The sequence below is a fragment of the Physcomitrium patens genome, chromosome 17 (genome assembly GCF_059467195.1).
Source record: "Physcomitrium patens ecotype Gransden chromosome 17, ASM5946719v1, whole genome shotgun sequence".
Lineage (NCBI taxonomy): Eukaryota > Viridiplantae > Streptophyta > Bryopsida > Funariales > Funariaceae > Physcomitrium > Physcomitrium patens.
This window is the reverse complement of record NC_143426.1, coordinates 6836427-6849171: the sequence shown is the minus strand read 5'-3', so window position 1 is coordinate 6849171 and position 12745 is coordinate 6836427. Positions and strand designations below refer to the sequence as shown.

General features: G+C 40.4%; 1 protein-coding gene across 2 annotated transcripts; it reads right to left on the bottom strand.

Moving 5' to 3' along the window:
* Nucleotides 1–246: 246 nt before the first annotated feature.
* On the bottom strand, nt 247–3890 carry LOC112294773 (uncharacterized). 2 transcript variants are annotated; one of them, XM_073540426.2, is made up of 7 exons: nt 3774–3890; nt 2606–3196; nt 2437–2517; nt 1773–2085; nt 1495–1681; nt 1113–1260; nt 247–927 (listed from the first exon to the last, which is right to left on the bottom strand). In XM_073540426.2, the coding sequence occupies exons 5-7, from the start codon at nt 1549–1551 to the stop codon at nt 698–700; spliced, it is 435 nt and encodes a 144-aa protein (XP_073396527.1). In that variant the 5' UTR covers nt 1552–1681; nt 1773–2085; nt 2437–2517; nt 2606–3196; nt 3774–3890; the 3' UTR covers nt 247–697. The 2 variants fall into 2 exon arrangements, 1 of the variants encoding a protein (XP_073396527.1); XR_012219456.2 differs by lacking the exons at nt 247–927; nt 1113–1260; nt 3774–3890 and having other exon boundaries at nt 1548–1681; nt 2606–3464.
* Between the last annotated feature and the right edge of the window lie 8855 nt (nt 3891–12745).

Genomic DNA, 12745 nt, shown 5'->3' with positions numbered 1-12745 from the left:
ATAGTCTATTATCAAGAAGGCTCAAAAGCAAAGGATAAGAAAAGAAGAAGCTTAAATAAGAGAGAATTTGATGTAAATATTATACAACAATTGAAGGCCTAAATACTATTGGATTTCAATGAATTTTTTCTTCCTTTGATATATATTTGCTATTGACAATTTCAACATAGCAATCATAGATTCAATTAATGATTTTAATTTTTTTTTATCAAACTTCAATATTTAAATAATTTGAATATTTAAACATTTTATATATAGGCTCTACATATTATGGCTTAATTATATGGCCAAAGTCAATCTATATATGTAGATCAAAAATCTTTCAACCATTCTTTACAACCTTAACATTACAAATACTATTGTAAAGACAAACTCACTTTTCTTGAAGAGAATCTGCCCCTCTGTGCTCACAAAACAATGTGAAAGAGAGCATATCGCTACGGATTCAAGAGCGACCACCATTCGACTCTATAGAAACAAGGTGCTCTCAAGAAGAAAATTAATTTGAAGGCTAATGAATACCCAAGACTATGCTTTCATTAGAACACATAAAGAACTGGAATGAGACCCTACGTCTTTCAGTCACGTCCGGGCCGTTTGCTTGAACAAGATAGATGAAAGTTGCTTGAAAAGGTGCTTACTCTACACTTAAAAGGGCAGAATGAATGGATATCATGCAGCATTTTCTCATTTCCCGCTAGTTCATCATGTGTGCCAAGAGGTATTCTAAGCGCACGCGCTCTGACTCCTGTAACTTCTTGCTGCTGGTAATACGCGAAAATCCAAAATCCAGGATGCGGACGGGAGGCTGTTTTCCCCGCACTACCATAAGATTACGTGCCTCAATATCTCCATGAAGCAACCCGCATGCATGGACTGCATCAAGCTCATCAAGTGCAGCAGTCTCCACCTCCTGGGTCACTGCTACTGAAAAATAATCACCACACAAGCAAATAAATGACTAATCCACCAGAGGATTGCAGTTACTCACAGATACTGGCCCTTCAAGAAGCACTGAATAAAATCACCATGATCAGGCTACGAGAAACCCTTTAGATCAGAATGCAGAGAGTAGCATCCTCCACATTGGACAGTTTCGCAACCAATCCTACCTTCTCCAAGTTCAACGCCATCAATCAATTCTGTGGCTACAAATACAGCCTGACCGTTACATGTGGTTCCATATTCTATTAATCGAGGAACAAAAATCCCCCAAAGCTTCTTTATCTTCTGATAGGCAACTACCTCCTTCAGAAGAGCCTGCACAAGCACGGCAAAAAGATGGGCTTGACAAAATAAGATCACAAACAGGTAAGGTGTCGCAAACTGCACGTGCACTTCGACACCAACATGCTTCACGTGCATCTACCTAAGACTACCTGCCACTAAAGGTGTCGCAAACAGGACCTCTCAAACTCAGCCCCCTATTAGACCAAGTAATGGTAACTTTCAGCTCTGAACGCAACATTTCCACATACCACAACTCCGGCTCACCTCCGCACGTTCCGTGTTTAAGTAGGCAAACTTCAATGCAACAGCCTGTCCATACATACGGCCAATAGCAACGCATCCACTTCACCCCTCACAACTTATGATACCGCCCGTTACTTTCAGGTTCAGGTCCACAGCAGAGACATCTTTCAGAGCCAGCTGGTTCCCATCTAAGCGAGTTCTCGTTGACCTGCAAATGCAATTGCAGTCATTTCACCATTTGTTCTCTTCTACATGTCCGACTTCATGGAACAATTTGAATGGCTGGCTGGACAAGTTACCTTTGTGTTTTAGAGACACTGTTACTGCTCGCACATCCTCTTAAGTCTGGATCGTTCTTAACGTCATCAGTGATTTCACTAGAGGGTTCGGAAGGGGCAGCTCCATGTACTCTGGGAGTTTCGCCATGACCAGGTCCTTTATCAAACTTTATCCTTGTAAGCAATGTCCACCAAATATGTCAACGCAGCAAGCACAGGTGGGTGCCCACCTCCCGCCTTAAAACCAACTGATATTTTGAGGCAGCCGGCATTATCCCGTTTGAAGAGAAACCAATTTCTAGCATCAGTTGAGACACCGTAACCCACCTCAGAGCTGCAACTCAGAGCAAGAGGAAAGATAAATAAGAACTGCCGCGCATTCCATGCTAGCATTTTTCCCAAAAAAGATCCGAAAACCAAGACAGTGACAGAAAATTACACTGGTAGGATGAAAGGAGACAGAAGAAAGAAGAGAAAATAAGACCTGAAAGTGAGTCAACATAGAACCAGGATTAAATAGGCAGTAAAATGCAGTTTGTTAGAAAAGAGGTTCGTCAAAATGGACTGTTTGATTACTGGGAGCTGGCAAAGGCAAAGTTGACTAAGCAAATAAGGGCTGAGCTCCAAGGCAATCTAGTCAAGAGGAAAGATTACCACGAAAATCAAGGGTTCAAAAACAGCTTACAGAGCCATGTGCTCGTACAGCTGACTAATACAACGAATGAGCTTTTCACCATGAGCTGCCGTAATGCTAAGAACTTCGCACCTGCAATTATTGGACCGTGGTCAGAATTCTTGCAAAAATGTGAGAATTGGAAAATACTATGAAAATATGGGATAGGGCCAGATAGGACCTGGTATGCAGGAGCATTCTGTCCAAGCTTTGTGGAGATGCCAGGCGTCACCTTGGTCAGATCCCAGACCTCCATTCTTTACCTCTGCGACCAAAGCATTCTACTCGTGTATGGTAACTACGAAGTCTGCTCGAGGGTTCCTGATCACCAAGTCGACTAAATTTGGACTAAATTTTGCATCCGATCCCGTTTTGTCTGTTTTGTCTGTTTTGTTTGTTTCGTACGTTTCGTCTTTCTTCTTTTCAATGGAACTGAGTACGACCTGCGACTCAAAACGGAACTTTAGCTGTGGCTGCTTCTTCTTCATAAAGTGTTGGATTTCGGACATAATATTCGCGACGATAATTCCCTCCATCTTCGCTGTCACTGAAGTTTTCCGAGTAGAAGACGTCACAGAGATCTCATACGCATGCTTCCTTTTGTCTGCCCTCTTGAAAAATTCTTCAATCTCTTCCTTCACATCCCAATGCTCCACTTTAAGAGGATTATACATCCGTTCCTTGGTCGAGCAGCTTGGGTAAGAGCGAAGCCCTGAAGGGACATCCGGCACCACGACCTCCTGCACCAACCGGTCATGTTCTGTGCCCAAGTCTGCACACACAAAACCATGTATGACTGAAGTTTTTGTTAACATAGTTATGAATGTGAAGCGACTGAAACAACCATCACACACGAGGGCAACTCTCTTAAGGTCTGTCATCGTGAATTGGCCTTGGGTGCATACATTTGACACGCTAGCTAAACTACAGTACTCTCTCAATGTCATGGAAAAAACAAATAGAGAAGACCATTTTCTCTGTTATTTTCTCATGCGCGCACCTTCACATGCATTGCCAAACCTAAAATGATCAAGCGAGGACCAAGGACAACCCTAGTGGAGAATAGCCTCTAAACAACCCATAATAAAGAGAAAACATTAACTATTCCACCTAGTCTGACAATAGATAACCGGCAATGGGAATAATGCAGGTCAATGACAATAGATAACCGGCAATGGGAACAATGCAGGTCAATGAAGTAGACCATCCAAGCCTACGCTAACCCTATCCCAAACCTACTCCAATAACCATGAAATACACCCTTGCTCAACAATCCAGCAACCCCCAGGAACATTAAATCACAAAGATGATGAGGAGATGGGCCTTCAATGACGAGTGATAGAAGTGACCTCGTCCATGCAGGAATTGCGCTTTCTCATCTCGAAGTTACTTTTTCTCCTCATCATCAAAGCATTTTTCGACCTGCTCTTCCTCTTTTCGTATGCTATCTTCCACTCCAGATATCTCCTCTTCCACTCTTCCTATGCGCTCTTCCAGTCCTCGTATCTGCCCTTCCACACTTCCTAGCTGCTCTTTCAAGTTTCGACCGGCGTCATCCATTCTCCTACACAACCCAATGCAATAGGCAACCAACGATCAGATTCTACTTCTTAGTAGATTCAAGAATGAAGGATCCATAATATGGTACCTGAAATCAGGTGGAGTGAGGACCTCCTAGAACTCAAACATGCGCCATAGGAATATCTTCTCCTGCAATCCAGGGCCTCCATTGATAGCACTCCAAACATGTTCAAACTATTTGCAAGACTAATGCGGAAATACACAAGTTAACTAGTCCATAAGCGCCAGAGACACTAAACACTAAAACCAACATGCACCCACTACAATTCGCTACTTCCGAAGCAAAACTCAGCGCAATCAAAACCTCTACCACATGACCTCACTGCGGAATTCTCGATGTTGAATTCCAGCAACTAAACCGCCATGAACCAAGATTTAGCTCAAATAATTAGTAAATACTGTCTGGACTGGGTGACACATGATCGCCGATTGTATTCAATCTATGAGCATCCTGTAAAGAAGTGTTGCCACCCTTCAGACATTGTCACGCAGTATGAATTACCTTTCTATGGATTGTGATATATTTCAAAAATGCCCATGTTTGAAGCATCGTTACAAGCAACAAAGTAAACATATACTTCGTTTCAAATGTACAAACGCCTCATGTTAACAAAAGATGATTAGACATTTCATGGCGGTATTGAGATTACCAATTCAACCCCAAGTTGACATGTGACTAAAAATTGATTCATCCAGACATGAGCTATTGTATATGTTGTTGGATTGTACCTGTTCTTACTCTAAAACAATTTAGTTGAGACTGCTGCACATACAATTGGGAGCTCTTCTCAATCTGGCTAAGTCTCAAAAGCAGGAACATACTTATGTCTCAAGGTTTGAAAGTTTAAACATTATCCTAAAAAGTGGATAACTCTGACTTTGCAGTGAGTTCAATTCCTTCAGTGTCAGACAACTACTACTATCCCACCATATCCAGCATAATCTTCAACAGTAAACAAGTTTAGGTATTTTGGTGAGTTTATATTGACATACCGGACACATCCTAGTTCCTCTCTAGCTTTTCTTACAACAGGAGATGCAAACACGGCAGGAAACATACTCTCTTGGAAAGCTTTTTGGACAATTAGGTTTCACCTAATTGACCACTTGATAGTGAAAACCCCTGAACTCATGATAACATACACTATAGTTTCAAGATCTAGCGAGGGGAGAACACTTTCGAAAGAATGGTTGTGGGACGTGGAAATGAGAATAATCGACGACTACTTAGGTTAGATCTTAAAAGTGACACAATCCTCTTTAAAGCCATTCAAATTCAGCAGCAAGCCAGAACCAGCGTAAATCCTCTGGGCATTGCTGTACAGGCCAATCATCGTTTGCAACATTCCTAGGATATGCACAGTTTTTCACTTCACCATACTTCAGACTCACAAATATTTGGACTATCACTAATTCCCTTTCCTATAATGCTGATTACTGCCCTTTCAAACTACCTCATTTAATGTCCACTCATGAAGGTTCTAAAATTGTTAGGGATTAACAGATATTAAATTCGGAATCCTCATACTTTGTTCAATGCTAAATAGGTAATTTATGATACAATACTTTTGTTATTCAAAGTTTCATGCATAAACTCAATAACAAATATCCAAGAAAATCACAGTAATAATGAGACAGATCAATGGAGATTATCCCAAGTGCTCATATTCTGTAACCACGCTACATACCAAGCTACATGGATCAAACCTCGTCATCACCTTCCTCTGCTCTACGACAACTCCTCTAGATTTTGGAACTAGTAACTGGGTATTTCAAACTTAGTAAGTACTTGCTACTTCCTTCCTCATGAAACTTCCCACCTGTAACCGTCATTTTCACATGAATGTTCGTGCGTTCGATTATTGATTACCACTTGTCAATCTAGATTACATAATGTTTATGCGTTGGTTTATTGTTTACCACTCGTCAATTCAGATTAAATAACGTACAGTAACTTCCATAAATTACTGTAATGCAGAGTTAGTAATAGATTAATTCGTTCTAGTTGTCTGAATGTGAGTCCGCTATCTCGTGGACATCATTCACCCAGGTAGTATTTCTAATTTCAAGCAGATCGAGGAATGTGTCATTTCTAAGAAAATCAAACTCTTGATTCATTGCAAGGATACAAAACAAACTGTGGCACTTTTGTCTTCTCTCAACTAGTCTAGAATTCTTGCTACAAGCACAATTTTGGTGCAAGTTTGTCTTCAGTAGTCCATCTATAGACCAGTCGCTAAAATACTAACCTTTAAATGTATTACCTAATTACACCACGCATACTGGACATACACATTTCTAGAGCACACTCCAAGATCCAACTTAATCTCCAACATCATAAAAATAAGTTGAAGTACTCAATTATGCTATAGAAATGCCATGTTGAATTCAACAAGATGACACTGAATTCTCACTGACCCACATTGGAATCATACTAAAATCAACTACAAGTACACATAGAAATCTATGGCAAAGAGTGACGTTGCTTTCAAAGCGCTCAGTGTTAGGGACATATTCCTTAGAACTTTTTAGAGAGAAGTTTCTAGAACTTTCTAGAAAACAAGCCTCTGGAACCTTCTAGAAGAGAAGCTTCTAGAACTTTTTAGAGAGAAGTTTCTAGAAGCTTCTAGAAAGGAAGTCTTTGGAATCTTCTAGAAGAAAAGTTTCTAGAAGTTTCTAGAAAGGAAGCCTCTGGAACTTTCTAGAAGCTTCTTAGTTAATAGAAGTAGCTCGAGAAGCTTCCTAAGTAGGAGTATATATAGGGATTGAGGCTGAAGAGTTCTTCAGTCTCGACAACACATCTCTTAGAGTTCTAGCTCACCTTTCTGGTGTTGTTCTTGTACTCATCTGTTTAATCTAGTTTTGCCACTTCTTCTTGAACTTCTTGTTAGATTTCAAGTCTATATTTTGTGTCCGTGACAGTTTATCGAGACTGCTTTAACTTGAGATATCAGAGATAGTTCTTTCTTAGTAGAGTGTAGATTACCCCTCTACTTGAAGGTATACTAGCATTTTTTAGAGGTTGCGGATTACCCTCCTCTAAACTGATACTTCTTCTGTTACAATATTGGAATCTTATTCTTCTTGGAGAGAGTGGATTACCCCTCTTCTTGAAATTCTTAAGGCGTTTTATAGGTTGTGGATTACCCTCCTATAAACCAATATTGCCTCTTGTAGAGTCATTTTTGTCCTTCTTTTAGAATGGCCGGAGGTCAAGATATTAATATGACAGAAAGTTCGGAGTCTAAGTTAGATGCTATTATGAATGCCCTCGCTACATTATCACAAAGAACTGCAGAGATTGAAGGAGTGGTGGCAAGGCTTCATAATGATGGGATATCTTGGATAGCACAATCTAAACTACACCAGCCTCAAACTTTTGCACTTGGAGAAACAACTTTACCTCAGGTTTGACAAGAACCACTAGTTCTACAACATAAGGAGCCTCAAATTAGCCTTCCAGATAAGTTCGATGGAACACGTTTCAAGTTTCGAGGATTCGTCAATCAAATCAGGTTGATAACAGTTTTACAATCCAAACGATATCCAATGGAGGAGTCTTGTGTTGGGTTTGTTGGAACCTTACTTACGGGACAAACTCTATCATGGTTTGCTCCTTTACTTGAGAAACGATCATCCATATTAAATAACTTCGAAACCTTTTTGGAGGCATTTGCGGAAGCATTTGGTGAACACGATAAGGTTCGATGGGCTACAACAAAGATCCGGTCGCTACGACAGGGGATGCGTTCTACATCAGTCTATGCTTCGAATTTCAGGCAATTAGTATGCGACATCAACTGGGATGAAGAAGCGTTGATGAGTCAATTCTATTGGGGTTTAAGGGATGATGTGAAGGATTTACTGTTAACTCTTCCTGATCCACAAATGCTCAATGAAGCCATTAGCCAAGCTGTGAAGTGCGATAATCGCCTATTCCAACGTTGCCAAGACCAACGCTCAAGACAACATACAATTCGCCATGCTCCAACTACATTGGCAAGCAGTGTGAATTCGCATTCAGAGGTAGAAGACATGCAAATTGATGCGGTACGCGTCAAATCTCTTACTATAGAAGAAAAAAAGCAACGTATGGAGGAAAATTTATGCTTATATTGCGGTGGAGAAGGCCACAAAGTCAAAAACTGCCCCAAAAAGCAAAATCGAGGCATAGTCAAGACTAGGGGAGTATTTGTTCAAGAAAACGAGGATGCCCAGCCATAGTAGGAACCGTGCGGCTGGACAATGAAATATCCCAACAACAATCAGGTTTCTTTCTTTCTGCCCAACCTGCACTTTGTTTTACAATCCCTCTGTTTATCGGCCCTCAAAAACTGAGAACCTTAGGACTACTAAACTCAGGAGCATCTGCTTATTTTTTAGACAAAGAATTTACAAAGCATCATAAGATCCCTTTAGTACAAAAATCAAAACATGTTCATGTTGAGGTCATAGATGGGCAACCTTTATTGTCTGGTAGCATCACCCATGAATCAAAACCTATAGAAGTAACGTTTAAAGACCATAGTATTCATATTATTTTTAATATTATTAGAACCCCATCAAATCCTATTATTCTTGGTCTTTCTTGGTTGGAAAAACATAATCCATCGATAGATTGGAGGTTACGGAAGATGATTTTTCCCACAAAACCACCCAAGAAAAAATCTAGTAAAAAAACCTGGAAAAAAGAAATCCTTATTCGTTGGGGCAAGAGCGTTTATAAGATCATCTAAGGAAGGCACTTCATTTGTCATTTATGCGGCTCCAACTATCGAGGAGAAGATCTCAACAGCAAGTATACCGGAGCAATATAAAGATTTTCAAGATGTGTTTCAAAAGAAGAACGCTGATATACTACCGGAACACCGACCATATGATTGTGCCATAGACTTGCAAGAAGGAGCACAACCACCTTTTGGCCCAATCTACAATCTATCGCAAATGGAGTTGGTAGAGTTGCGAAAGTACATCAACGAGAATCTAGCCAAGAACTTCATTCGTCATTCAAAATCATTAGCTAGAGCACCCATCTTATTTAGGAAGAAGAAAGATGGATCGTTACGGATGTGTGTGGACTATTGAGGCCTCAACAAGGTAACAAAGAAAAATCGTTACCCATTACCCTTGATTTCTAGTCTCTTAGAATAACTTCGATGTGCAAAGATCTTTACAAAAATTGATCTAAGGGGAGCTTATAATCTCGTACAAATCAAGGAAGGAGATGAGTGGAAGACAGCATTCCGTACAAGGTATGGTCATTTCGAATATAATGTCATGCCTTTTGGTCTTACCAATGCTCCAGCGGTTTTCCAACATATGATGAATGACATCTTTCGAGAACACCTCGATGATTTTGTTGTCATCTACTTGGATGATATCCTAATATTCTCTAAAAACGAGGAAGAACATGAGAAGCATGTTCCTTTGGTCTTGAAAAAACTATGCAAGCAAGGACTATATGCGAAATTAGAAAAGTGTTTATTTCACCAGACGGAGATGGAGTTTTTGGAGTTCATTGCGACTACAGAAGGTTTGAAGATGGATCCCAAGAAAGTAGAAGCAATCATGTCTTGGGAGGTTCTGAAGACGGTTAGAGACGTACAATGCTTTCTTGGTTTTACTAACTTCTATCGGATCTTCATCAAGAATTATTCTCAAGTTGCTGCTCCTCTCACTCGATTGACATGCAAGGATAAGTTGGAATGGGGACCTTTGGCGGAGAAGGCGTTTCAAGACTTGAAGACAACATTTACTACAGCTCCAATTTTGGTACATCTAGACTTTACAAAGGCCTTCTATTTAGAAACTGATGCTTCAGATTTTGCTTTGGGAGCGGTGCTTTCACAAATGAGTGAAGACAAGAAGCTCTATCCAGTTGCATTCTATTCTCAGAAGTTCTCTGCTGCTGAAATCAATTATGAGATCCACGATAAGGAACTTTTTGCTATAGTGGATTCTTTCGAAGAATGGCGTCTTTTTCTTGAAAGAGCTGCACATCCAGTAACCGTGTATACGGATCACAAGAATTTGGAGTATTTCTTGTCGGTTTGAGTTTTAAATTGGCGTCAAGCTCGATGGAATATGTCGCTATCCAGATTTGATTTTGTTATCACTTATCGACCTGAAAGGCAGCAAGGACTATCTGATGCTTTATCAAAGAGATCTTATCTTGTACCAAAGGGTGGAGAAGCAGCGTTTGATCAACAATGTACAACGTTATTGAAGCCAGAGAGATTTCAACTTTGTGCTACTATTGTATTATTTGATGCTGACTCCTTAAACTAGGTTACGTGCTATAACCATTAAAGATTCAGTAGCCATTGATATCAAGCAATGTACCAATGACGACAAGTTCAAGGTGGAGGGAGATCTTTTATACTTTGAAGAGCGATTGTACATTCCAAAAGGACCAGCACGACTCCGAGTTCTTCAATCTCGCCATGATTTTCCAACTGGGGGACATTTTGGATTCAACAAGACCTTGGAGCTTATTTCTCGAGATTTTTGGTGGCCCCAAATGTGGAAGGATGTGAAAGATTTTGTCCTCTCCTATGACATCTGTTCAAGATTCAAGAATCCTCAGCATCGCCCTTATGGACTTCTACAGCCATTGCCAATTCCACATCGACCATGGTCTTCAATTTCTATGGACTTCATCACAAACTTGCTATCATCAAACTCATTTGACAGCATCTTTGTCGTGGTAGATCGGCTTACGAAGATGGCACACTTTGTTCCTTGTAAGAAGACATCATCCAGTGCAGTCACAGCAAGATTCTTTCTTGATAATGTGTATCGATATCATGGACTACTAGATGATATCATATTAGATCGAAGTACCCAGTTCGTGTCAAAGTTTTGGAGATCTCTCTTTGGGATATTCAAGGTGGATATCAAGCTTACTTTAGCTTTTCATCCTCAAACTGATGGCCAAACGGAACGGGTGAACCAAGTCTTGGAGCAGTACTTATGATGCAACATCAACTATCAGCAAGACGATTAGACTGCATATCTATCGCTAGCCGAGTTTGCATATAACAACACCCTCCATGCGTCGACTCAACAAACACCATTCTTTTCCAACTATGGATATCATCCGAAGCTTGATTTATTGAGTCCGTTGTCGTGTTGTAACACGAGTATACTGTGAAAATATAAAGAAAGAGGACTTTTATTAATGTTCAGTTACCTCGAATATTGGGAGCAACGACCAACTCTAGTACAAAAACTGAGTGGTCAGGTTCAATCACCCCGTTACGGTCAGCCGGGGGATACTGAAATGCTCCATTCGATTCCAATAACGGGAGTCAGCAACAAGGGAAAGGACCAATTCACACGACGGGTGAGCTTGGTTCGAAGAGCCAATTGGATCCATTTCGAGAATCCAATCCGGGTCTTCTTACCCAATATGAGACCTGCATTGGTCGGGCAACCCAATGCAGTCTAATTACGAGAAAATCCAGGTCTTACTACGGGCCTCAGCCAGTCTGACGCAAAGGACCAATTTGATCCAATTACGAGAACATCTAGGTTATTACGAGCATCTTATCCAATATGAGACCTGAATTGGTCGAGCAACTCAATGTGGACCCGAGTACGGGATTTCGATTCTGTTTCAGGCTGTCCTATTCTCTATGCCGTTTCAGGGAACGTTGTTTTTGATAAATGGATCTCTTAAAGGTAAAAATGGAGGAAGAGCTCTAACGGCAGGAGCCAATTTCGGATCTAAGCTCTGACGGTGGGAGCCAATTCCGGATCCAAGATGGAAGATTGAAGAAATTCAGAGGATAAGATTAGGGGAGAATGAGTTTTGGAAGGGGGGATTTTTTTTTTTCAGATCGGGGTTTTTGGATCGAAGAGCGAGTTTCAAGTTTTTTTTCAAGGTTACTAGTTTGGTTTTCATTAGAGGTTTTTGAAGATCAGGGATTGAAGAGGAGCTTTATGCTTCGGGTCGGAGAAGAAAAGATGGAGAATTAGGTTTTTCTTCTTCAAAGGTTTTGGGAAGACTGAGGCAATTATCGCTGAAGTTAGTGTTGTAATGTCGAATCGGGATTTTTTAATGAAGTGGGTTTGAATACTCTTGACTATTTTGTGAAATCGAGTTACGTCTGTGATTGAAGAATTAAAAGGGTGTCTATAGGATTGAGTATGCGGAGTGAATGAAATTTATTGGACTAATTTAACAAGACAGTCAGTGGATACAAGATCGTAAGTACAAAGCAGCATTGAAGATTAACAGTTTGGGTTGTTTGGGGTTCTCTGTAGCGTCTAGAGGCCTACCGGCTGGGCAAAAAAGATTTCGACAAATAGTCGAAGGGCATCCATATAGATTTATGGTATATTCTTGCAGTCGTTTATATTCCAGGAGTCAAAAACTGATAGACTGCTTGACTATTGGCGAATCTCCATACTACCTTCTACAGCCAGACGCCCGACGCATTCTCGAGCAGGAAAGCACGTAATACGACAAAAGTGGTGAACCTGACGTGAAAGCTTGAGGTGGAAGGTATTGGATTTTGGTTGATTTTATCTTTATTTTATGGAAAACGAGAATAAATATTTTGAAGGATTTTTGAGAGGAGTTTCTGGTGGGGATTCTTCTAAAGGACAAGGTATGCACATGGATCCGTCTATTGCTAGTATGTTTCAAGCCTTCTCATTATCAATGCAACAACAACAAAGCAATAATCGAAAGGAAGATTTGGCAACCAAAGTATTGCAAGCAGTGGTCAATAAA